Consider the following 25,753-nt stretch of genomic DNA (forward strand, 5'->3'; position numbering starts at 1 on the left):
TAGTATTCAGCATGTGAAAAGAAAAATTTATGAGGTTATAAAATCATTATAACAGTGTGATAAATATTCCATATAAAAAGAATCTTCTATACACATAATAAAGAATAAGCAATCAAATCTTTATACACATATTGACATACATGTATTTTATTTGCATCAGTATACATGTATACATTTAATAATTCTACAAATTCAGTCAGGGGGATCCGACTTTTTCCCTAAGCGGGGGACACGAATTCTCTGAATTAGCTTGTCTTGTTACAATTAAAACTCATGCACATTCAGTTCAATATAAAAAGATTTTACAAATTAAAACACAATATTAAGGAATTCGCTTAAATTTATCCTGGATGCATGAATGCAGCGTTGATGAATAAATTTAAGACACGTAGTATCAGGCGAAATAGGTAAAATTTAGTCTAATATTATATGATTGAATACAATTTTAATTCCGTTGTCATTGAATATTATTATATCCTTTGTTCACAGTCGTTTTCTCCGGATGTGTGCCATTAATTAAACACAATGTCAGATTAGCGATGAAGATTATTTTAAAAAGTATATGATTTCACGAAGAGTGGCCTCTTCAGTTTCACCCAAACCCTTTTGAATTATTAGTAACTAAATTATTGTAAAGATTGTGAATAACCAGGGAAAAAAAATCTATGAAGCTAATATATGTACAGAGTATTTCCATCTTCATCGATATTTTGTCAGAATTCTTGATTCATATTGCTGAGCATATTGTTCATTTTTCGGTATAAAGCCTTTGTTTCAATAAAGCCAGACAAATGCATATACGGGTATATTTGCCAAGATGAACACTATATAGGCTTTGAAAATTAGGACTTGTCCCCTCCCCCATCAACGTTGTTTTTCTGGTTTAACTCCCCCTCTCTTTTATCAAACTTTCAACTTGTTTCCGACGCTTTATTACTCTTTATCTACCTCTTACCATATATTAATAGAATATTTTTTAATTCGCACTTAGTATATATGCTGCTATTGGTGATGATGATGATATGATGATGATGATAGTGGTTTTATTATCTACAATTAATGACTCAGAAAATTAGAATAAGCATGACTTATCTTCACAAACAGTGTAACTTCTCACATTAAACTATTGAGCTACCAAGCCTCTTTCTTTCCTCCTTTCCAAACCATAAACAGTAGTGAAGGATAAACTTCAGAGAAGTATTGTAAATCAGATATGTTTGCTCCAAAAGGACTTTGGAAGATTTGATATCAAAGAATTTTACCAAAATTAACAATATCAAATCTTACAACTTTCAACTTTTTGTACAACCATTTCAAACGATAAATTAGAACCTAAGCCTTTTGATATATTGGACAGATGCTTTTTGAAAAAGTTTTCAAGCTATCGTTGCCTTCGTTGCAATTTCTAGTGTTTATATTGGTTTCTTTATAAGACATGGTAATTGTTGAGGGCAAGTATAGATTTCATAAAATTGCATAATATTTACATTTGCAAATAGTTTTTTTTCTGCATAACTCTATTATATGCAATGCATATCAATAATCGCGTTTAAATGCATGTTTCACTAAATCAATGCAACCATTTTGTTTTCACCACAATCGATAAAAATTGGAAAACATTATGGCGGCACTTGCTTGAGGATTTTATTTAATGTTTAAATTAAAGTTTGAATCTTTACTGGTCAGTATCTATTTCTGTAAATCAAAACAACTGCTTTTAAATTTGAGCTTTATTCATTATCAAAGTCAATTTTCTCATAAGTCATTTTTTGCTCTAATGCTGTTAAATTCTGTTCGGTCGTTGAGTGCATTGGTTGAGATTCCGGCGTCTCTATGTCCTCTGTAAATAGAATGAAAGTTACCAAAGTCTCAGGCACATTCTACCAAATTGGCTTACAGACATATAACATATGAAAAACATTGGCAGCATTGCGTTGATGAAAACACTCCCTCGACCTTTAAGAGGCTCTTCCGAACCTGACTTTAGAGCACGTGTATGAAAATAATCAAAACCAGAAGATAAATGCGTATACATTTACCGGTCAATTTAAGGACCGCTTCAGTACAAGGAATGAGAGTCGTGCAAAGAAATTTTGCAAAACTTTTGAAACTGTTAAGCATAGTTTTTAAACATAAAACATATAGTTGTGCTCTAATTAACCCGACTTTATTTTCTTCACTAAGAATTGTTGGGTTCATACCTCAAACGGAATGTTACACAATCAGAAAAGTTAAGTTCATAATAAGAAGCGCTTAAGTCCTCTTCAAAACGAGTATATTAATGTTACGAACTTAAAAATCACCGGGTGCATTTCAATCACACCCTTTTAATTAGTTTGGGTTGTACAAGTTTTGTACGCAAGGTGACTGCAAAAGCTTCTAAAGAAGATGAGGACGATTTGATCAAAATATGTATTTCAGTTCTCTCATCTTTTTAAAAATATTAATTTAAAGTCCGTTAGCACCTTCGGATAAGCTGTTACTGAATCTTTATCGTAGAATAAAATGATTTTTTCTGGACATATCTTGAAATTAACCGAACTAAGCGAATAAATAACGGACAATGGACTTAGTCTCGGTTGACGAGAGTGAGATCGTAATGTTTTTATTATGTTTTAATAGAAAACAATAAATCAGTTGCGAAAGTGATAAAATAAGCTTCTAATTACGATAAATTATATTTCTTTTATTAACCTGAAGGGGTAAAAACACTTAAACTTTAATCCTGAATCTTTGACAATTAATGATACCTGTATTGTTAGCGCTTCCGAATTTGCATTTCCTCATCATATAAACTCCGATGGCAAAGGCGATCAATATAAGTAGAAAAATTAATAGAGGTGCTGCTTTACCAAAAGTAGACCTAAACAAATAATGTTAAAATAAACAATAAAATCTACCTTATACGATTGATTTTACAGAGCACAGAAACGATCATGAAGGTTGAAATTAACATACATGACATCCTCCTCCGGTATACCTGGTGCGTTTGTTGTTTCATTAGATACCGGGGATATTTCAGCCCCTTCCAATTCTTCAGATAGGAGTTCATAACACTGTGGATCTGCAGTGCATTAGGAATACATGTTATATTTATAACAATACTTTCAAAATTATTAATTACAAAAAAGACTCCTGGGGAAAAAAGTAAGTATGAAAGTAATATTACAACCATATTAAGCTTACACCAATTAGCATTTGATGAAAGATAAATATCGTTTTCCTTGTTTTTAAAACTAAAAATCATATAAGGTAGCCGTGGCATTTCCAATGGAATAGTTTTAGTATACCTACATAAATATCCCTGTGATGAATTGTATTTAAAGGGACACGGTTCGAGGAAGTTTTTGCACTTATTCTCAAAATTTGGCTGGATTAGTGTCCCTCCTTCGTTGTACTCTGCACACGAAAATCCTTCAAAAATATACAGTAAATCTTATAAGATAACAAAATAGAAAAAATAGACTGAGAAACATATATACCACCATTCATACTAAAAGTTATTTAAACAAATCAATACAGATTTTGAAAGTAAGGAGCTCTTGAAGGCATTTTTCATTATTTGAATGCTTTCCATAATTTTTGTTCATACCTATAATTTCAGTATCATGACTGCATAACTCAAATGTTGAATTTCGCCAAGCATTGATGAGACAATGATATTTCATAGGAACTAACGGATTACAGTTTGGGGGTGTTTTAGAACAATTTTTCCTTATCGCAGATGCAGTCCATAAATTTTTCGTCGCTGGGCAAGAGGTTGTTCTCTCAACATCACTCAAACATGAAGAAGTCACATGCACATTGACCTTAAGTTAAATAAAATTAAAAATAAGGTGAGATATCCTAAATTAAAAGATTTAAATTTTTCTCGGACACATCAGATATAAAGCATGTAGAATTGTTTTAAAATTTCGATGGGAGATAACATGGAATGAACAGGTGTTGTGCAGAAATAATCAATAATACTAAAACTTTTTTGTTTTGTTTCTTTGTATTTTGTTTGTTTTCTTTTGGGGGGTGTTTGTTTAGGTTATGTTTTTTATTTATTTATTTTTTTTATTTTTTTGAGACTCATGTACTTACTTATTCGCATTATTTCACTTAAACATTATTATGATGTTTTCTGGTCATTTCAACCAAATAAAATGTATGATTTAAGTCCTAGTTTAAAATACATGAGTAAAGTATATAAATACAAGCAATGCAAAATATGCTCATAGAATCAACAAGTAAAAATACAGTACCTTTTTAATGATCAGCAGAAATAAAAAGACATGTATACTTCCAATTACAACAGCTGCAACAATAAAAATTAATGATATTTATAACAAAAAAAAAAACCGTGAACTTTGGTATTAAAACCAACTCGGAGGAAAGAATATTAATAACACATCGCGTAGTTACACGTACCTTTCAGGAAACTTTCAATAAGTGTGGTTTGTACAAGGATGCGTAGCCTCATTGCAGTATATACTCATTAACTTTATTTTTGAAAAGGAAGAATCCCCTCATGCACACAACAGCATATACACACGCTCATCATGTAGAATTATTTTATTATTTCGAACTTCTACATGTATGGTTTGTTTATAATAAAATGTGTCATTTAATCCTGTTAAATGAAAGAAAAGAAAATTTCATCTTTTTTGTTTCATTGAATTCATATAAATAATAAAAATAATAAAGAACAGTCAATATAGCATTTTGGGTTTTTACGAAATACCCCCCCCCCCCCCCCCGCTTCTCTTTCTTAGTTTGCATTAATAAATAACGTCAATTTTTTTAAACACTAAACTTCAAATCCTCAAAATACAAAATATTACACTGAATGCAATTTACACTCTAGATTAACAATGGAAATGTGCAATCAAATGCAATTTTAAAGAAAACTCAGACTGAAGACAGACAAAGATCTTTAACTCAATAATACCTAGCATCAAAGTCGGGGATTCAGGGTCATCGCAATTTATAATAGATTTATTATAATGCAATCGATTGAGTTGTCGTATAAACATTATGAAACAACCTACATATAACCCACAGTGCATTTAAAATTGAAAGTACACACACAGAAGATTTAATATACAGAATGTACATTTGGTCAACAAAGGTGTCAGTTAACCGAATTAAGGCTTTAGAAATGAACGAACAGTTAATCATCCGGAAAAAATATACTATTTTTAGAAATGGGGATGTCCGCTCTTTTATTTACAAACACGTCATTGAATTTTAGTCAATTCTAAAAATAATCGTTTGAAAGTAGTAACTCATGTGTCATACGTTACTCCATTGACTATCGTGGTTTATCAATAAGATAAAGGGCCTCGGAATTTCTAGTTCAAGATCAATAAGGAAATATTTTAAAATCACGACATTCCTTCTTAATAAATATTTTACCAGGGATCTGTTAAATGTACGTGATACTGAAACAAGCACAGCATTGCTTCTTTATTAATGTTTTAAAAAGGTTATTTTTCTCTCTTTAGGAAGTTATAGAATATGTAATATTTCACTTTTAAATGTTAAAAAATGAAAAGAATACTTCGTTGCATATATCCATCGATTTATACATTTAAAAAACTATAACTAGTATGAACTTCTTCTATAATCTACTCCCGATATATATTCTTGTATTTAGAAATTATGAAATTTCAATGAATTTTTAAAAGCCTTATACAGAAAACATCGGCAATATAATGAAGGAAAAATATTTCCATGAATATTTTTTTGATTATGCTCTGTTTTAGTTATATATAATAGAAATAAAAAATACATTTACCTCCTTAGATAGATTCCGAATTCTAATAACATGTAAGCTGCGTTTGTCAAATCATAAAGGACAAAACTTTACCTGATCAGTCCGGTTTTCTCCGTAACAATGCAAAATATAAATATCACAAATTTTGCAAGCGCAAACCCTTCTCTTCTCTTAATTTTAAGATATATTCATACTTACTTTCTTTAAATGAATAGATGATTTATGTGTACTGTAGATCATTTAATTTCGCGACACCTTATTTTTGCTAGATCATAGCTGACTCTAAATAAGCGAGACATGATTTTAACGTATTGTTTTTACATTGTTTTCCTCTATTTCATAGCAAGGAATACTTTCATACACAAGAAATAATTATTTCGCGGGCTCATTGTCTCTCGTACATACGCGAAAATTGTCCTAGCAAAATAAAAGTGAGTAACAATAAAATAAAAGATACAAGAAAATAATATTAATACCTTAAAATTTACACTGATTTGATCTTATTTAACTAAAACATCTACATGCTTTCTTTTTTCCATGGCACGTGCAACTATTTTTTCAAACAATCTTTTTTAAACAGAACAAAAGAAATTAGGGGAAAAAAATGAAACAACCTCGACTTGGTCGTTTCTGCATTAGTGATTTTTAATGTAACTTATACTAGTTAGGAGAAAAATGAAGCTGTATGGTATGGTGGCATATTTATGTTATCCACCTATTTTTTTTGTCAACATAGCATTTTATGTCAAATCAACATAACTTTTTCAAATCAATAAGAACTTTCAGGTTTTTCGTCAAACACCGACTTTTATCTTGCACAATCAATACAAACTATCGTATTTTTGCGATATCTATCTCCACGTAAAAGAGAAAATTTATCTTGTATCGATCGCGACCAGAAGTTATCTTCTCATCTCAAGATAGCCCTAATTACAACAGAATGTGATAGCGTATCTTGACTGGAAAAGATAAAGCTGTTACTTAAAATAGATACGATTATATCCATTATACCTTTTTAATGCAGTTTCAACAACGTTTGTCTCATTGCAATGCATGTAATAAGTCTTTATATCAATGATTGTGTAATAAATTTCAATGCAGTTTATAATTCGTTTACGGTGTCCTGTTGCTTATAGTTGTATCTAGTTGATCTTGGAAAATGAGATGCAATCTTAGGTACTGTCTCAGGAGTAGATTTCTAGGCAGTCTTAAATGTATTCATCTTAGTCATCATAGTACTCTCTACAGCAGCTTGACTTAACTAACTAACCACATGTTTTGTCCTTTGAAAATGTGATTTTATATGTAAACGTAAACTGTTGCAAATAAAGTATTTATGCAGTTTATGAAAACATGATCTAACATCAAGTATCAAACCTTGACCCCCCCTTCTCTCTCTCTCTCTCTCTCTCTCTCTCTCTCTCTCTCTCTCTCTCTCTTTATATATATTCCAAATAAAAATGAAGAACGGTAGACTCAAAATTTCAACTTTCTTTTTTTTAAAATAACTTATATGTTTTCAGTTTATTGGAATAGTAATAATTACATGTAGGACATTCTGAACAAGTAACTCTATAATACTGTACAATACGGCCTAATCCTTCGTTGTACTGTACGCAGTAGTTTCCTATAAGATTAATGATTCAATCAAACTTCGAATTTCCTTGCAAAGATAATTCTAATTTAATAATTTTTGATATAGCTATAACATTTGAACGGTTAAGGCTAGAGCTTTTATTCCACACAATTGTAATTCTTGTGGGGAGAAAAACCTTTTTTCATTTAGTAAGAAATTTTACCCTTTGACATTGACCCTGGAATTTTACATAAGTTTAAGAAAACTTCATTTTGAATAATAAATTTCGAGCGGCAAGAGCTAAGGCATCCGAACTTCACCAATGTAAACCTTTTTACAAGGCCCTCCTTTAAATACAAACAATTTTGACCATATAACTTTGACCTTGAAGATTGAACAATTAAAAAAAAATACCTTGGCCATACACTTAACAACAGGTTAATATTTTTTATGAAATACCAAGTCAGAATGGTATAATTTTTTATTTAGGAAACTTCATATCTCTGTAAAAATTGGGGTCTTTAAAGATCGCAGATTGTGGCACGGAATCTGTCTGACGTTAAGCTAATTTCATTATAACGTCAAACTTTTGGATTTTGACTTAACACATGTTCATAGACGCATACTTCATTTCTTCTTTTAGGCGCAACGCACTTCAAGGTGGTAATATCTTTTTATGCAAAAAGAAAAAAAATAATTTTCTGAAATAGAAGACCCCCATCTTTGAGTTTACCTAAACAGCATGTGATTTATTTTTTAATGAATCGAAAAATTAATTTTTTAGGAAGCAATAATATGTCAAGATGGCAACCTCGAATATGACTGACTTTTTAACTGAGAAATCTTGTTTGGGGTAGCTAACCCTTATCAAAAACTCGTCTGATACCACTGAAGGAAATGTTAAAAGGCTGTCACAAATTTTTGTTAGATTTTGGAATTGCGACCTCTTATTTCACTTTTTGATCTGGCACTTATTTCGGGTTTTTTAGAGCAAAACATGGACTTTGCACTTATAATCATATGGGAGGCAGGGAGGCGGGTATCATTTAGTGAGCTCAGTGCTCAATGTACCTTTATTTATTTTTTTATTTTTTAAGATTCGTTGGCTTTCTATAGAATGCCTCTGGTTGTAGGGAAAAACCGAAATTAAAAATAAAAAGACAAAACCTTTTCTTTTTTAAAACAAAATCCATATATATATATAATGCACTTTTCTTGGTAAAGCGATATTTAAACCATTCAAACTAGATGTTCTGTGATGTTCATATTCCATATGAATATGCTGGCAGCGTCTTTGTTTTGCTGATAGAAACCCAAAAAAAATGTATAGGAACAAATAATAAAATAGGAGGTGCACAATGGTAATATGTAATAAAAACTGTGAAAGTTTCATCAATTCCATTCAGTGCTATGAGAAGAGTTGCAGATAAGAGTTGGGTACCCTAAAGCGTAAAGATAGGCGGACAGATGGACAGATAGAAGAACAGATAGGCGTACAGACAGACCGGAGGACATACTGATTACTATATACCCTCCAGCTTTCCAAGCTGTCATTCTAAATGATTCACAAAATAATGCAAAATAGATTGATAATTGGCATATCATCATCATCACAACTGTAAATTAAGTTTCCATTTTCCAGAAATGAAATATTTTTTTTTGTTCTTTATTATTAGATGCAATGTTCTCTGAAATTAGAATGAAACTAAGAACCGTCTATTTGAATTTGCCAAACGCTAAAGAGGAATTGATGCAAATATCTTTTTTTTTTGGAAAAATGTTATTCTTATTATTCGTATAGACAAGCATTTTTACTAGTATCCTATTTATACTAACTTGATGTGGAAAGTATATCCGAAAAATTGAATGGCAATGTATGAGAATTTAGAGAAATCATACCTTAATCAATTCTAGATTTGTTTTTAATCATCAATTTCTTCATTTCTTTGTAATTAGAAGTTTTTGACATCACAATTAGACACTTGTAAAGTAGTATTAATGCAGCATACATTGACAGTAAAGTAGAGATTGTAGGGGGAAAACATTAATGTTGATAAATATTTGTAGATATACATAATTTAAAATGTATACAACTGTATCTACGTAAATACGTTATTTATTTAAATTTCTCTATATAGGATCCATCTTGTTACGCATGGGATATAATGAATGCAGTATCAGCCATTTTTCAGGTATTATATTGAAAACTTTGAACACTGTCAAAATTTGAAATTTAACGATGCATGAGTAATAATTAAACAGTTTTTTGCAATTTACAATTTATGCCAACTTTGATACGTGTGTTTGGAATTTTACTTTTCATGAAGACTTTAAACACAATTAAATGAGACCTTGAAAACTGTCTTTGCATTTTATATTTTATAACTTTATGAACATCTAGCAAATTTTTGAAATTGTTTATAAAACAATTTCTTAAACTAACAACTGTATGAAATTTGCAAAATTACTGTTTTAGTTTTGCAATTTATGGATGTGTATACACATCGTTTATTTTCAACTCCTTTATCAAGTCCGAAAAAAAATGTTTGATTACATTTATTTTAACAGTACGAGGAACAATTTTTCCCGGGTCAAACTAATAATAAATAAAGTTTATTTAATAACTTTCAATCATGCTTCCGCCTGTCAGTACTTTCAGTTTCATTAATTGATCATGGCTATTCTTGTCTCTTTTATGATATCGTGTTTTGTGAACACTGTCCTATTATTCGGTACAGCGCTCTGCACAACGGAAACATACCACGCTTTAATGTGGATCGAAAGTAAAATAAATAGAACCAGCTATTCAAACAAGTTACATGTATATACGATACAAGGAAAATATCGACTTTACTAAACAATATGAAATACAAATCAGTCATGTTTAAAACAACAGAACAAAATAAAATTGAGTTTGCCGTCTTTTAAAATTTGAATTACCGTACACTATAGTGGCACATATTACGTATCTCTTTTTCTTCTCCGAAACTATTTTGATCGATAAGTAAAATAGAAAAAAAGTAAAACGTTCGTAAAATCAATACAAAAATAATTCCCATTGTTTAAACCTCAATTTTACTCAACAAAGTTTTCCTTTTAATCCAGAACCGAACTGTTCTCTACATAGGACTTTGAACTTGACCCACTGGTGCATTCTAAAAAAAATTGCCTAATGCATATACCAAATGCTGACGCTCCGGCATAACTTTTAATTGTGGATCCGTCCCTGAGACACAGCATGTTCTTATTTCAAATTAATTCAAAAAATATTTACTATTATGTTTTTTATGTGTTCGTTGCACACACTTTATCTGTTGTCAAACAATTTCTGAGTTTTCAAAGGATTTTGAAGCTTTCCTTATTCTTATGACAAAAAAGGATACGCGTGTGCATTCCAAATTACGTGTACTTTTAACTGAATGTTTATTAAAATAGTCTATGTGTGTGTATATGCATGTGTGTATTACATATTTAGTACATGTGTAATAAAGAAAGGTAGACAAAAGATATATCAGCTTTCAGAGCTGACTGATATCTATGCAACAGGGATGATACGGATCCTGTGGGGCTGTTACGGATCTGCAGGTCTGATACACAGAGAATAATACATTCCCATTTCCATTTCACATCCTGTATCAGCCCGAAACACCAATATCAGACAGAGGATCGAAGGCTGATACAGGATATGTGATGTAGAAAAAGGATTGATTGATTGTATATTGTTTAACTTCCCTCTTGAGAATTTTTCACTCATATGGAGACGTTGTAGAAAAAAGAATGTAATATAATGTTTATTAAATACTTTTTAATAAAATACAGAACACTTTAATTTGAGAAGAACATTTGCAAATAATCATAATAAACTTTATTGCATGTTTACTGGAATATTGGTCAAAATGAATCATTGACCATGGCTGATACTAAAAATACAAACAACCAATCCAAAAATAAACAACATATTTCTGACTCTAAATTGGTGTCCTTTAAGTTAATAATAAAAATCAGTTTGTTCTTGAGAATGCCTATCGGAACTTATTTCTATATCTCTGTCTGGTTTTCTCCTAGTCAAGCTACATTACCCCTGCGTGCATGAAAACTGCGATGGTGAGTAAATTTAAGACAAGAAGTATGAGGCAAAATAGGTTCCATTTAATGTGATAATAAATGAAAAAAATATTGTTCTGAAAAAAATGTCCAAACAGGGGGAGTGAATTTTTGATCTCCCCCACCAATTTTCTACATTAACAAGTAGGAAAGTATCTGTTTCTGATGCTAATAATGAAAAAAGGTGCAATAAACAACCCCAATTTAAACTCCGTTGTCATCGTATATAATTGTTTCCTATGTTCACGGTTGTTTTCTCCGGGTGCGTGCTACTAAAAAAACACAATGTCAGATAAGCGACAAAGATTAAAGATTATAAAAAAAGAATCTGTTTCGCCAAGAGTAGCATCTTAATTTCACCAAATACATTTTTAATTATTAGTAACAAAATTATTGTCAAGATTGTTAATAACATAATAATAATTGTGGCATATATATGTACAGTATAGTGTATTTCTATCTACGTCGATTCTTGTCAGCATTCATGTTTCATATTATTGAGCAGATTGTTAATTTTCGGGAATATTAAAGCCTTTGTTTCAATAAAGCTAGACAAATGCATATACGGGTGTACTGCCAAGATATAGGCATTGAAATTTGGGACTTGTCCCCTCCCCAAAACGTTGTTTTCTAGATTAATTCCCTTCTCTTTTATCAAACTTTCAACTTGTTTCCGATGCCTGAGACATGACACTGGCACCATTTTAAAAAGCTCCTAAAAACCCAAGGTGAACTGTTAAAAAAGGATTAACTAGTTTAACTTCACAATTCTTCGTGTGGATATAGCGTAAAGTTAGATATATCTTATGTACCTTATTATTTTTTTATTGACTGGGAATTTTTGTGGAAGAGGAAGAATATTTTTTTCAGAAACAGATAACACGGAAACAGACGCTGGTTATTAATCAAATAATATCAGTATAACATGTAACTTTGCGCTACAAAACTAGAATTTGTTTTTGTAAAATTGAACAAGTCCTCCTAGAGGATAAGTCTATAAGATGACCTTTTTAAATCTTGGATTTTTATTATTTTATGCATATTCAGAGTTGTCTGCAGAAGGACCATGTATTGGGTAAGTCGTTCTTACGGAAAACATTTAGGTGTGTATTGAACAAGTCACGCGTTCTTTATTATATCCCCGCTTGAAAAGCGAGAGGGTATATAGTTATCATTAATTCCGTCTGTCTGTATACGTCCGTCCGTCTGCTTTGGGGTACCCATCTATTATCCACAACTTCTCTTAAACCACTGAATGAAATTTGATGAAACTTTCCCAGAGTCTTTATTACATATTTCCATTGTGCACCTCCTATTTTACTTTTTTATCCGACACATATTTTGGGTTCCCCATAGCAAAACATTTACACTGCCATTTATACACATATGGGAGGCGGGGGTATCATTTAGTGAGCCCATTGCTCACAGTACCTCTAGTTTTTAATACTTTTAGTATACTTAACATGTATTGCAGCAAGGAGTTCTTTAAAGGATGTTGTCCTCATACATTTTGGAACAACGAGACCAAAGATTGTGAGAGTAAGTAAAATATTCTAATCCTCAAACGAAATATTATATATCATTTTGCAGACTTTTGTAACTTAGGCTATTTTCTCTTCCAGAGTGTCCGTCTGGGTTTTATGGATTAAACTGTAGTTTTTCCTGTCAATATCCTTTCTTTGGAGATCGATGTCTCAGCAAATGTTCCTGCAATAGCAGCTTGTGTGATTTAACTAAAGGGTGCATTTCGACAAACGGTGAGAATATGGGATGTTTGCATTTTTTCCCAAAATGATGTACTTTACATTTTACTCAGAAGAAAAAAAACATGTACAAAAAGAAAAAAAACAGAAAAAAAAACTATCAAATCCGTTATTTGTTACTCACTGTTCTGATTATATTGTGGTTTAGATGTATTAGGGTAATTTAAACTGTTCACAAAACCATGGACAAAAATAAGATTACATCGAAATTTATCGCTTTAATACCAAGGAACAGAGGAAAAGACGTTTTGATGGGGAATCCTGCATCTTATCATGTTTGCATTTAAATGACCTTCGGTCAAAGGGTAGTGGTGATAAAGCAGTAATTCGTATTAAGTGAAAATACATTAATTCTTGAAAAATATACAATGTATATTGTCTTCTACTCATGGGTATTTAACCAAAGAACTATGTACATGGTTACATGTATGAGGAGGAAGTGTATCTCTTCAAAAGTTTGAATTCCACGGCGCATTTATCGGTAGTATATGAGGCAAACTGTATTTTTCTTTGAAAATCTTCTCCTCTGCCCCTGTGCATGAAGCTGATAAAATAAAATAAAATGTGCCTTTTCGAAAATTGTGAAATATGTGGCCCAAGGGTCGATGGTTCCTGTAGCGTTTGGTACTACTGATATCATAGTATATTGTAGAAATGCATATTTTGATCCTGTAATCTACCTCTTGGTATTAAATAACTATATAGAGCCTATATCTTTATTTTTTACACGATACATGTACATGTACATGAACAAGATACGATAACATGTACACTCGACACGATATATTACACACACGATAGGATACACCCCCCCCCCCAAAAAAAAAAAAAAATCACAAAACAGCACTGTTTCAAAATGCGTAACAAAAGACAGAAAAGATTCTTTTGTTTGATTACTGCAATAGGATAAATTAATTACTTGCAAAGCTTCAAATCAAAATTAAAAAGTACATTTTAAGTATTCGGAAAAAAAATCAACTTGAAATCACCATGTTAATTTGACAAAAGTTATTCATTTATTCTATTTAAGTTGAATTATGAATAGTTTAATTAGGGATATTTAACATACATGTAATGGTTGCACAAAAATTTCAACGATAAATGCTGTTTCTCAAAGGTACTATTTTAATTTTATGTGACTTTATTTATAGATTTATAAATCTATTTATGAAAAAAAAAATATTTACATGTATTTGTACCTAATAAATTTATCTACAATAAGTTATTTCATAGAAGAAATTTAGGCAAAAAATTAAATACCGGGGTAATTATATTCAATGTCTAATGCTAACAATCTGTCTGCGGTATATATAAAAATCGCAATTAAAATTATAAAATCGTGTAAAATGAATACATCTTATAGACCGGAAGAAAGAAAGAGTCAAATAAATCGGCTACAAGAAAATAAATAAAATCATGATGGTAGATCTGTCATGAACTTCGAGAAAACTAATTTCTCAAGTAGAAATCAAAATAAATGCTTATACAGGTGTCTCTCGATGGCTCGAACTCCGATCTCTCGAAGTTCTATATCTCTCGAAGTGAACCTCCGGTCCCGTTTTTTCCTCTATATAACTAAGCAAATTTACTCCTGATCTCTCGAACTTCTATCTCTCGAAGTTCACTATCTCTCGAACCACAATCTGGGTCCCATTACACATATTTCATTGAATTTTACTCTCTATCTCTCGAAGTGTTGATTGCGCGTGTATACATTGTTCCCAAGAGTTAATTCAGTCTGCATTACACAGTAAACCCGATGATCTACCATAAGTGCAGTATATTTTTTTAAAAAGTTTTTTCTTTGAATTCTGTTTCATAATCACCATGAAAAACATTGTACAAATGAAATTTAAATCGATTCAATCAGGAATAATTGACTGAATATTGTTTCTCGAGAATTTTCCACTCCAATGGAGACACCACCACTTGGGAGACACCGCCACTTGCCGTTGGAGAGCTGCAAATTTTGTCCTATACTCGGCACTTAGGGCCATTGAGCAGGAAAGGATCTTTTTCGTGCCAGCACCTACTGCGACTCTGCACCACCTGCGGGACCTCGGTTTATACGGTCTCGTCCGAACGACCGGTCTCCACGTCCCACATTTGGATTCGAACCCGCGACGTAAGGATTGACTCCTTACTTTGCGACTTAAGAGCAGATGCCCTGACCACTGCGCCACGCGAGGAACAATCTGGAATAAGGTTAGGGACTATATTTCATAACATTGATGTATATGAATCGTTATCTAAAATTCAAGAAAGGACATAATTCTTTAAAATCAATATATTGTACATTAATCTATTTTTTTTTAAAGAATGAAATCTTTAATCAATGTTGTTTATATACAGAATCCCGGAAAAAAAGTAAATGCATTTTACTAGAACCAGGTAGTATGCAAGGTTACTATTTGACGTTAGGTGAGAGAGTAGTATGTTGACGGTGAACACACTCAAGCCCAGGTGTCATTTAGTGGAGAAGAGGAGGTTGTTTTCCGAACAGGAACACTATGTACTGACTAGATAGGTAAATATACGTGCCTGTTTTCTGGTAAGAAAAGTTTTTCGATTTGACACTCAGATGCACTTACCGGTAGTCTATATTTTCATTTTATCTCCACACCGAATTGTATAAGCTGTTGAGAGTCATCATGTTTTTCCTGTATATATTATTTTTAGATTATCTATTGCCAGATAAAATTCATGATAAACATCTACTTCATAGTAAACTGCCATGGTATGATAAATTGGGTAGAGCATTTTCATGCATTATATTATATATATCTTTTAAGTTTTATTATTTATACAAACCAAGGAATTTAGCTAATTAAATAGGGATAAAAATACATTTAACCAGAAGTCTCTCTCGAGACTGTAGCTCTTCTGGTTTGTACTTATCATAAAGGAAGAAAAAAGTCGCGGTTTGGACATAAAACTCTACAAAAGCAATGAAAAGAAAAATGATCCTTGATCAATTCTCTTTTTGTGGCAAGATTGCTATAAAACTAAAACTGAAGGAGTAGCTTTCAATAAAATTTTACAGAATTTTCAATTTTAGTTACAATGGCAACATCGCTCATCAATATCAAGAACACATCTTACAGTGATAATTATGTATCTCAGTGTAGGCTACTTGCATGCCAAAGAATATTATAATCAGACTAAAACTGTAGGAGGAGTAGCATTTTTAAAGTATTTCACAGAAATTTCTATTTTTAGTAACCACTGCAACATCATTTATTAAAATCAAAAACCGGTAAAAAGATTTATGTATCTTAGTGTAGTCTACTTGTGTGCCATATATTGAAATCAGATTAAAACTGTATTTGAAGTAGCATTTTTAAAGTATTTAAAAGAAATTTCTATTTTTAGTAACCACGGCAGCACCGTTTGTCGAAATCAAAAAAAATTATACAAAGAATAATATATATATATATATATATATATATATATATATATATATATATATATATATATATATATATATATATATATATATATATATATATATATATATATATACGAAGGCTGCTCAATTAATAATGTCCTGAACTATACAACATACATTACAGATATCATATGACATTAAACTTGACATTCTCTCATTATTGAATCTTTCGTGAATTTATAACAGTTTATGTGACCACTTTTCATCACATACTTCCATCGTTAGAAGCTGGGAGACAAGGGCTTTTCGAGACACTGCATTATAAATGAATGGTAAAGAATCAGTAAACTAGAGTGAAATAAAAGCTTCATTATAGCTGCCGTAAAACTTGTTAAAAATCTCAGAGAAATAGTCACTGAAATATATGACATTTACAGCAACCAATGCCTGTTTTATAGACAAAAGAGCTGATGGATTTTCAATGATAAAAAAATTTATAATTGGCTTCAAAAATGTGTACCCTCCTTGCCAACAAGAATTATTACAACTTATGTATTGGTTGCCAAATTTCAACAAATAATATTTGATTATGTATGATTGACTTTAAGACACATAGAAAATTTTATGGACATCATATCGGGAGTAGTTTATACTGTTTTTAAGAAACGTTTGACAGTAAAAAAAGCTTGGTACTCAAAGGTCACCCTATATTTTGAAAAATGAGTGAAAACAAAATTCTTAACAATTATTTTAAAATATCAGTAATTTTAGTTTTCCACGTTTGTTTTATTTTGAAACAGATATTGGAACATGAATCTATTGATTAAATCCCTCAAAACAAAATTTACCATATGATGTACTTGATAAAAACGGCAAATGGCTGACAAGAGCACAGGTATTCAAGAGCACAAAGACAGATTTATATGTAATTTTCTTAAAAATTAGTGGTATTGTTGTTCAAATTCGTATTCGGAGAGACAGTTTAATATCTGGAGGAGTCTAGAAAGCAATTTTTTTGCAAAAAAAATCAAAAGGTTTATTAGAGGAAGGACCCAGAATCTGGAATCCACTACATTGAATTTCTTCAATACAGCGTCCAAACCCGCATGCTCTGAAGAGTAAAGGGGTTTTCGGGATAAACAGAAAGTTAATGTTTTTTCACATTAACAATATTCGCCAGATATTTGACCCTTTGACTTGTTTCTATTTCCAAACTTGAAAAAAACACCTTTCAGAGGGAAAAAACAAGTCCGGGAAATCATTGGATCTGCCATTTTCAAGTATACTAAGGGTCATACCCAAAATGAGTTCTAAAAACAATCAGAAATTGTATGGAAGGGAATTACCGCCAAAAGTCTATGTATCTTGCTTTTATTCTTATTCTGCCTACTTCTTGATGCTTTGTTATTTTTATAATAATATGTCACTTTATTGTTTCCATATTCGTCTTTATTAAATTTCACTTTGACTTTTATCATTCTTCATTTTGTCTTTACTTCTATTTTGCTTTATTCTTGTAAATTCATTCTACTTTCTTTTAAACTTAAAACAGTTTCTTTAATAAATTATTAGCATTATCTCTACTACGAACGCTAACTCAATCACGCAAACAATGAAGAATATTCAATGAAGACGAATGGAAGTTGTCAAACCGTCAAAATTTAGTGCGGCATTATAACGCTAGGTGGCGTGTTGTTCGCTACGAGTGTTGGTAAAACTAGGTAAGCAAACCCGGGTCGGGTTATTTGAGATTTTTCAAAACGCCATAATACTTTATCAATCGAACTTCAGAAGGCCGGATCCGATCTCCCGATCCAATGATGGAAACTCTATATTTATTTTCTCTGGGCACACAGGAATAGCGGCTTCTTTTTTTCAGACATAACTTTATACTATACTGAATATGTTCATTTAAAGGTCGACCCACTTTTTGTAAGAGTAAGGGTCAAATAAGTAAATGTAGTACGTATAGTAGGAAGAAAATTTAAATTTGATTCTATAGAAGAATTTGAATCTAACTAAACCCCCACTCCCCGCCCCCGAAATAGGATTTCATTGGGTCACAAGTTAATTGAAAGTTGGGGGGTAGGTGTAAGAATTTTTCTTTTGACCTTCAAAAAAAAACCTGACAAGCAAAAAAAAAATGTCCATTTTCCAAACACAAAATCCTGTTTCGTGAGGAGGGGTGGGGTGGGGGTGGGTTGAAGGTTCGAACTCCAGTGCCAAATTTTTTTTTTCCAAATAAACCACTTTCCCCATTTTAAACCTTTACTGCATCGTATCCATGGAAAGGGGGGGGGCGCGCTAAACCTACGCAGGAATGTTCAATGTCTATACTAAGTCTATCTTTGGAAAGAAGTGGGGGCTAAGCCCCCCCCCTCCCGGTTCCGACGCCTATATATTTTTAAGTTTGGACAATTTCCTGCAGTTTATTTTGCGCTTGTCAAGTTATTTTTAGCTGGGTAGCTTGAATATTTATTCTCTTGTTGCCCCCCTCCCAACGTTTAAAAACGATGCTACGTCACTGTTCTCTCGCCTGAAAAAATATATCTCTGCTAAATTTATTTGTTGGATATTTGAATTACAGTTTAATTGTTATAAAAATGTTAAATATTTTGATATTAGTTTACCCTTATAAATTGGGTTGTTTTTCAGAACCTTCCACTGAACTGAACTTCATTTCACGACAGATAATAACTGTACGTATATGCTGATGCGCGTGATTCTAGGGACAGGACTTTGCAAAGGAGTGTGGAGCGTTATGGGTAGGCAGGCGCGGATCCAGAATTTTTTCCAGGGGGGGGGGGCAACCAAGTAAAAAAAAATCCATTCCCAGAAATTTCTTGACAATCATAAAAAAAAAAAAAACCTAAGCTCGCTCAAACGTCAAAATTCTATTTCGTGGGGGTGGGTAACTCTTTTCCTTGTTTTAGTAACCTTGGCAATTCCAGGGGGTCCTACCCCCCTCTAGAACCGCGCATGGAAGGAGAAGTCGGAATTAGACTACATGCATCCAGGCATACAAGAAACACCCCGGTCTTTTTTTCTGCGTTAATATTTTATATTAAAATAGCACTTTTCACTAAAGAAAGAAATATCTTTAGTACGCAACGTGTTTGTCATCAACCAGGAGAGCTAAAAAAATCTTAAAACTCGAAAATTCTATTTGGTGGTGGTGAAGGGCGGGGGGGGGGGGGGGGGGGTCGTCAACTTTTTCAGTAATAAATCTTACTCATATGCCACTAAGCACATGACTTTAAATATACATGTATAAATTGACTATTAGTACTGCAACAAAAAGTGTAAGGGATAAGGGATGGGGGGGGGGGGCAACAAGCCTTTCGCTGAACTTTTCCAGTAGTAAAAAATTACGTTTAGGAAAATGTTTCTTGGCCACCCTCCCCTCTACCGAAACTTACCCCATAGGAGGTCGTCCACCCGGAAGTCAGTATATATATTGAGAATTTGGTGGTGTGATTGTACATTGTATAATTTCCTTATCGAGAATTTTTCACTCAAATGGGGAAGCCACCTCTTGCCGGTGGAGAGCTGCAAATTTGTCCTATATACTAGTACTCGGCACTTATAGCCATTGAGCAGTGAGGGATCTTTTTTCGTGCCAGCACCTACTGCGACACGGGAACTCGGATAATACGGTCAAGATCTCATCCGAAGGACCGAACTCCACATCCTTTCGTGGGATTCGAACCCACGACGTATTGGTCGACTCCTTACTACTGTACTTCGTGACTCTATATAGAGCAGACGCCGTAACCACAGTGCCACGCGGGCGACTGCATCCAAGGGGGGGGGAGAGAAAGAGTCATTATCCATATGTACTCGTGAAGATTATCTATTTTTAACTAAATGGTTAAAATGGTTTAATTATAAAACACTATTAAAATAATATTATTTAAATATCTATTCATATAGAACCAGGGAATAATATACTAGCATAGGTCCCTAATAGAACGGATAAATTTCCTTCAAAAACTGAAAATGTTAGTATATATAAACATTGTTTTACGATTTAAAAAAAACTATTCGGGGGAGGGGTTGCTAGGAATGGGGGCGAATTGCTATATATAGCGAGATTTCCCACGGAAGACTAGCTATATATTGAAACTTCCCCGGGGGAATCCCAAAGTATAATCTTCCGAAGGAAGCATCAATATGTAGTCAGTCTTCCAGAAGAAATCTTACTATCTACATACCTGGACTTATAACAAACATCAGTCTTTTAAAAAGTTAAGTTTGATTAATAAAGTATTAAGGCAGAAAATTGAAGAAAAAAACTCGAATAATTCCGGCACGGGTTTGCTTACCTTATTTTACCAACACTCTTAGCGAACACCCCTGCCACCTAGCGTTATAATGCGGCACTAAATTCGGACAACTTGTATTCGTCTTCATTGAATATGCTTCATTGTTTGCGTGATTGAGTTAGCGTTCGTAGTAGAGATAATGCTAATAATTTATTAAAGAAACTGTTTTAAGTTTAAAAGAAAGTAAAATGAATTTACAAGAATAAAGCAACATAGAAGTAAAGACAAAATGAAGAATGATAAAAGTCAAAGTGAAATGTAATAAAGACGAATATGGAAACAATAAAGTGACATATAATTACAATAATAACAAAGCATAAAGAAGTATGCAGAATAAGAATAAAAGCAAGATACATAGACTTTTGGCGGTAATTCCCTTCCATAAAATTGGTTAGAAAATGTTACGGACATATATTTTACTTAAAAGAGATTATTTAGTAAAATAATGAAGATTAATCATTGAAAAGCGTATTTTGCTTCTTTCTGAGCACTGAGGGCATTATTTATTGAACAGCCCTCGTATATATATATATATATATATATATATTTGATTCAAAGAAAGATCAAAATTGTAATCAGACCCAAACTATATTTAAAGTAGCATTTTAAAAGTATTTCACAGAAATTTCTATTTTTTGTAACCACGGCAACATCTTAGATCGAAATTAAAACCCGATAAACAGAATTTTATAATCTTAGTAATGTCTACTTGTACGTGTGCCAAGTTATGTTGTAATCTTGCCAATACTGAAGGAGAAGTTGCATTCAAAATGTATTTATCAGAATTTTTTTTTAGTACCGTTCGTCGAAATTAAAAAAAATATATATACATAATAATATATACCAGTTTAATCTACATATACTTGTGTGCCAAATTATATTAAAATTAGACTCAAACTATACTTGGAGTAGCAGTCTAAAAGTATTTCACAGAAACTTCTATTTTTAGTAACCACGGCAACATCGTACATCGAAAACAAAAAAACTGATAAACAGAATTATGTATCATAGTGGTACAAGTTATAGTGAAGTCAGACCAAAACTGTAGGAGCAGTAGCATTTCGAAAAATTGTTTACAGACAGACAGTGAGATGGACGGACGGACAATTAAACCCAAATTAATATCCACCACTTTTCAAGCGGGGGACAAAAATAATATTACTATTACGTTCTGTGTAAGATCAATCACTGACTTAGAGTAAACGCTGAGTGAAATAGATACGATTGTTTGGATACAAGCAGTATAGTTCTTTTTACAACAGGACATAAGGATAAAATAAAGTGTTTTTTCTTGCACACAAAATATTTTTTTTTGTATCAATGTATCACAAGATAAAAAAAGAGAAAACTTTCTTCACGGAGTATGATATTTTTCGCATGTTTACGCTTCGCAGACATTTTCTCGTATATCAAAAATCGTTGCCTCGAATAATTCTCTATGATACTTAACCTGTCGTTTCATGAATAGTCATTCAGTGAGATATTACAAAAAGGAGTAGGGATTATTTCTCCTTTATATCTTAATATTGATGAAGAATGCGCACAAATAAAATCGACAATGGCAATGTATATGAATATAGGTAGGAAGTTGTAATTTGAATGCCAGAGATGGGTTATGGAAGTGCGAAAAAGTATTTCCCAAGTCATCTCCTATTATTTTTTTTGTTTGATTTCTATGATTTAATGTACGATGTTATAGATATCAAATTAAGGTACAGTTTCCGTTCTGATTTGTTCAATTTTATCAACATTTCTGAAGCTTTATTTCCTTATCTGTTCCTAACATCATGATAACAGAGAGTTTCCAGAAACGCACTGTATTCATTTTTCTGAGAAACAAATTAGAAGCATAAAAAGTAGTCAATTTATACCCCCCCTCCCAACAAATATGATATATTTAAGCATGGTGGAATTTCTTGCTGTCAAATCTGTGCATTTTTGAAAGAAAAAAAATATGTCATCATACATCTCTTACGATTTTCACGGAAACTAACTATGTTCCTTCTATAGCGACCGATTTTATATATCGAATAATAAACAATAAAACCTTTACACAAGAAAGAAAATGAAGGTGGTAAGATCAGTACAGGATACTTTTGAACTAATAAAGATTTTATAGAAAGAACAGTGCATTTTAAAAAAAAGTGCATTTATTGAGAGAAAATTCGGATATGTAATCTTAAGATATTCCATTGCAAACTTGTAAAGGGGGAAACAATGTGAGGACGATGTTAATTAAATAGAATTTTGGTGTCACTTTGTTGTTTTTGCGTAATTGCGTCATTGTGTACTTGTCATCTTCACAGCATGAAATCGCTATCATATCATTATATACATGTAGTTCTGATATCTCTCTATCTTGTCATTCTGTTCTTTTCTATACCAAGCATCACTGAAATAGCGCTGTTGTATCATAAAAATTTTGACTTTTTCCAATATTCATACGTAGATCATGGAAACTTGAATTCTTTATCATGATCTAAGTTTTTCCTCGACCTTCATTGCTATCCTAAAAAACAGCATCAAATTTATTGCTCCAACCGGGGTATAATAAACAATTTGTTGCACGAATATAGGAGATAATGGAGATTTATTCAGCCAAGAAATCCATTGGGGAATATGATTTGTCTTGGCTAAATAAATCTTCATACTTTCCTCACTATCATGCAAAAAATTATACTTATATAATGAATGATTTCTTATTTAAAAAAAAAAAAATTTAAAAGCTTTAAATTATTTAGGTACCATACGGGTAGGATTATCGAATAAGAAAAAAATAATAAAATGGCATGTGAACTAAGAAAAAAAAGACTGATAGAGTTCCCTGACAATGTTTTCACACCCATTGATATAAACGTCAGTTAAAAATGAAATGCCTTTTTGACAAAATTTTGGATGTATATACATTAAATACCAAAGATATTTTAAAAGTCTTGGAAAAATTGCGGAAGAACATTTTTTTTCCAAAAATTAAAATAGGGCAGTTTAAACATATTGGTATTGTAATTAATTATGAATGCCAGTTGGAAAATAGATACAAAAAATGAAATGGTATTTTGGACATGAAAGCGGCATGGAGATTCTTGAAAAAGTTTGATTTATAACAGCAGCCATTTCAGTTTTTATTTTTTCCGGTATTTCTGCCGATGGTCGATGTTCTGAGTACGATTAAACTATTTTTATAAAAAAAAAATGCTTAAGAAATTTTCAAATTAATTCAGTATTATGAAAACCTATTGCATATAGGAGTATGTACATGCAGGGATATTTTCTACAAGAGATGTTGTCCGAACACAATTTGGGATTTGGAACTTGGAGAGTGTATCGGTAAGATACATCCCCTAACAACCCAACTTTATTTTCAAGTATAAGCACAACAAATAAATATTCCTACAAGAAAATAAAACTATAATGCAATCGAATAACACCATTTTTGAACAGAAAAAAAAAACTTTAATGATTTTTCCTTCTCTTAGATTGTTCTCCAGGACTGTACGGAGAAAACTGTAGTCATCCGTGTCTTTATCCACATTTTGGTTATAAATGTACAAAGACCTGCCACTGCAGTATTAGCTCCTGTAATTTTATTGAAGGATATACGGGTATGAATAATGTCAGTCGTTGAAAATCTTTTCACAGTATATGTTTAGCATCATGTTCGAAAACATTTTCAAAGTTGTATTGCAAGCCTGAAATAGTCATGTAAGATATGTATTTGTAATATTCAGAAAATAACAGATTGTGGTTCAAGTGTCTTAAATATAAGCATGTGATGGAAATGTCTTGATTTAAATCCTAATGACATCTTCATATGCACATATATTATAAAGATAAGTGAATTTTCTATGTAAACTGAGTAAATAAGGCTTAGAACTATGCATGTACACCATATCTAAACAATGGCCGTGCATTAAGCTGATACATGTACTTGTACTTCGCCATCAAATGTTTGAAAAATACAGTTCATCCATCCCTTGGTTTTTGAGCGTCACCAAGCGTAAACTTCAAATGTTACAACAATTGAAATATATCAATTTAAAAGCAGAAAAGAAGATACAAACAAACGCAGTTTTTTAAAACAAGAAATGTCATGTTATGATTTTGATCTGTGTCAATGTACACAGGCAACTTAGCCACATATGATTCTCATATGAGTATCATATGATTCTCATATGATTGGTTTCATATGAGAATCATAGAAAAAGGGCATCATATGTGAATCATATGAAGCAAATCATATGATTTACATATGATCCACATATATGAATCATATGAAAATAACTACATATGATTTTCATATGAATGATTTAAGTGTGTTTCAAGCCATTTACATATGAGAATCATATGAAAAGGGTGTCATATGTAAATCATATGAAACACTTATGTGTGTTTCAAGCCATTTACATATGAGAATCATATGAAAAGGACATCAAATGTAAATCATATGAAACACTTGTGTGTTCTTTTTCAATATTTTTCACATTCTTGTACACATTTAAAAATCAGATATTTCTGCTTTAGATGAAAATTCATTACATTACAATGATCTATCTTCATTGGTTAAATATTTTAAAATATCTTAAAATGCTTACACAACTTTTTTGATAAAATTATTTTCATCAAGAGAAATAACTTATTTTTCACAGTGTACATTCTAACAAGAAAATATACAAACAAGTCAGTAGCATTTGTTGATACATGTATTTAACATATTCTAACATGAGTACAAATTATAAGATTTCAGCAAAATGATTTAGTAGTTAAACATGTATACTGTACATGTACAAATGAATAACATAATTAGTTCATGTATAAAAATACCATATGATATGAAAG

At 31.8% G+C, this 25,753-nt stretch overlaps 2 protein-coding genes across 2 annotated transcripts; one reads left to right on the forward strand and one right to left on the reverse strand.

The window, feature by feature from the left end:
- Positions 1-1,204: 1,204 nt before the first annotated feature.
- On the reverse strand, positions 1,205-5,872 carry LOC134262652 (uncharacterized). Its single transcript, XM_062745025.1, has 8 exons — positions 5,783-5,872; positions 4,414-4,615; positions 4,248-4,300; positions 3,593-3,809; positions 3,295-3,414; positions 2,959-3,064; positions 2,751-2,863; positions 1,205-1,840 (listed from the first exon to the last, which is right to left on the reverse strand). The coding sequence occupies exons 2-8, from the start codon at positions 4,463-4,465 to the stop codon at positions 1,731-1,733; spliced, it is 771 nt and encodes a 256-aa protein (XP_062601009.1). The 5' UTR covers positions 4,466-4,615; positions 5,783-5,872; the 3' UTR covers positions 1,205-1,730.
- A 6,512-nt stretch (positions 5,873-12,384) lies between these two features.
- LOC134262656 (angiopoietin-1 receptor-like) lies at positions 12,385-13,236 on the forward strand. The gene is made up of 3 exons (XM_062745030.1): positions 12,385-12,516; positions 12,916-12,980; positions 13,064-13,236. The coding sequence occupies exons 1-3, from the start codon at positions 12,443-12,445 to the stop codon at positions 13,234-13,236; spliced, it is 312 nt and encodes a 103-aa protein (XP_062601014.1). The 5' UTR covers positions 12,385-12,442.
- Positions 13,237-25,753: the final 12,517 nt, after the last annotated feature.

The sequence above is a fragment of the Saccostrea cucullata genome, unplaced genomic scaffold (assembly GCF_032062105.1).
Source record: "Saccostrea cucullata isolate Sc308-1 unplaced genomic scaffold, CSIRO_AGI_Scuc_v1 ctg1321, whole genome shotgun sequence".
Lineage (NCBI taxonomy): Eukaryota > Metazoa > Mollusca > Bivalvia > Ostreida > Ostreidae > Saccostrea > Saccostrea cuccullata.

What these genes read in the sequence shown, in the direction of transcription:
- LOC134262656 (XM_062745030.1), top strand. Translation starts at nt 12,443, where the DNA reads ATGACCTTTTTAAATCTTGGATTTTTATTATTTTATGCATATTCAGAG. An exon ending in GCAGAAGGACCATGTATTGG is followed by an intron (nt 12,517 to 12,915) that starts GTAAGTCGTTCT and finishes CATGTATTGCAG; the next exon opens with CAAGGAGTTCTTTAAAGGAT. An exon ending in CGAGACCAAAGATTGTGAGA is followed by an intron (nt 12,981 to 13,063) that starts GTAAGTAAAATA and finishes TTTCTCTTCCAG; the next exon opens with AGTGTCCGTCTGGGTTTTAT.
- LOC134262652 (XM_062745025.1), bottom strand. Translation starts at nt 4,465, where the DNA reads ATGAGGCTACGCATCCTTGTACAAACCACACTTATTGAAAGTTTCCTG. An exon ending in TATTGAAAGTTTCCTGAAAG is followed by an intron (nt 4,301 to 4,413) that starts GTACGTGTAACT and finishes TTATTGTTGCAG; the next exon opens with CTGTTGTAATTGGAAGTATA. An exon ending in TTCTGCTGATCATTAAAAAG is followed by an intron (nt 3,810 to 4,247) that starts GTACTGTATTTT and finishes ATTTAACTTAAG; the next exon opens with GTCAATGTGCATGTGACTTC.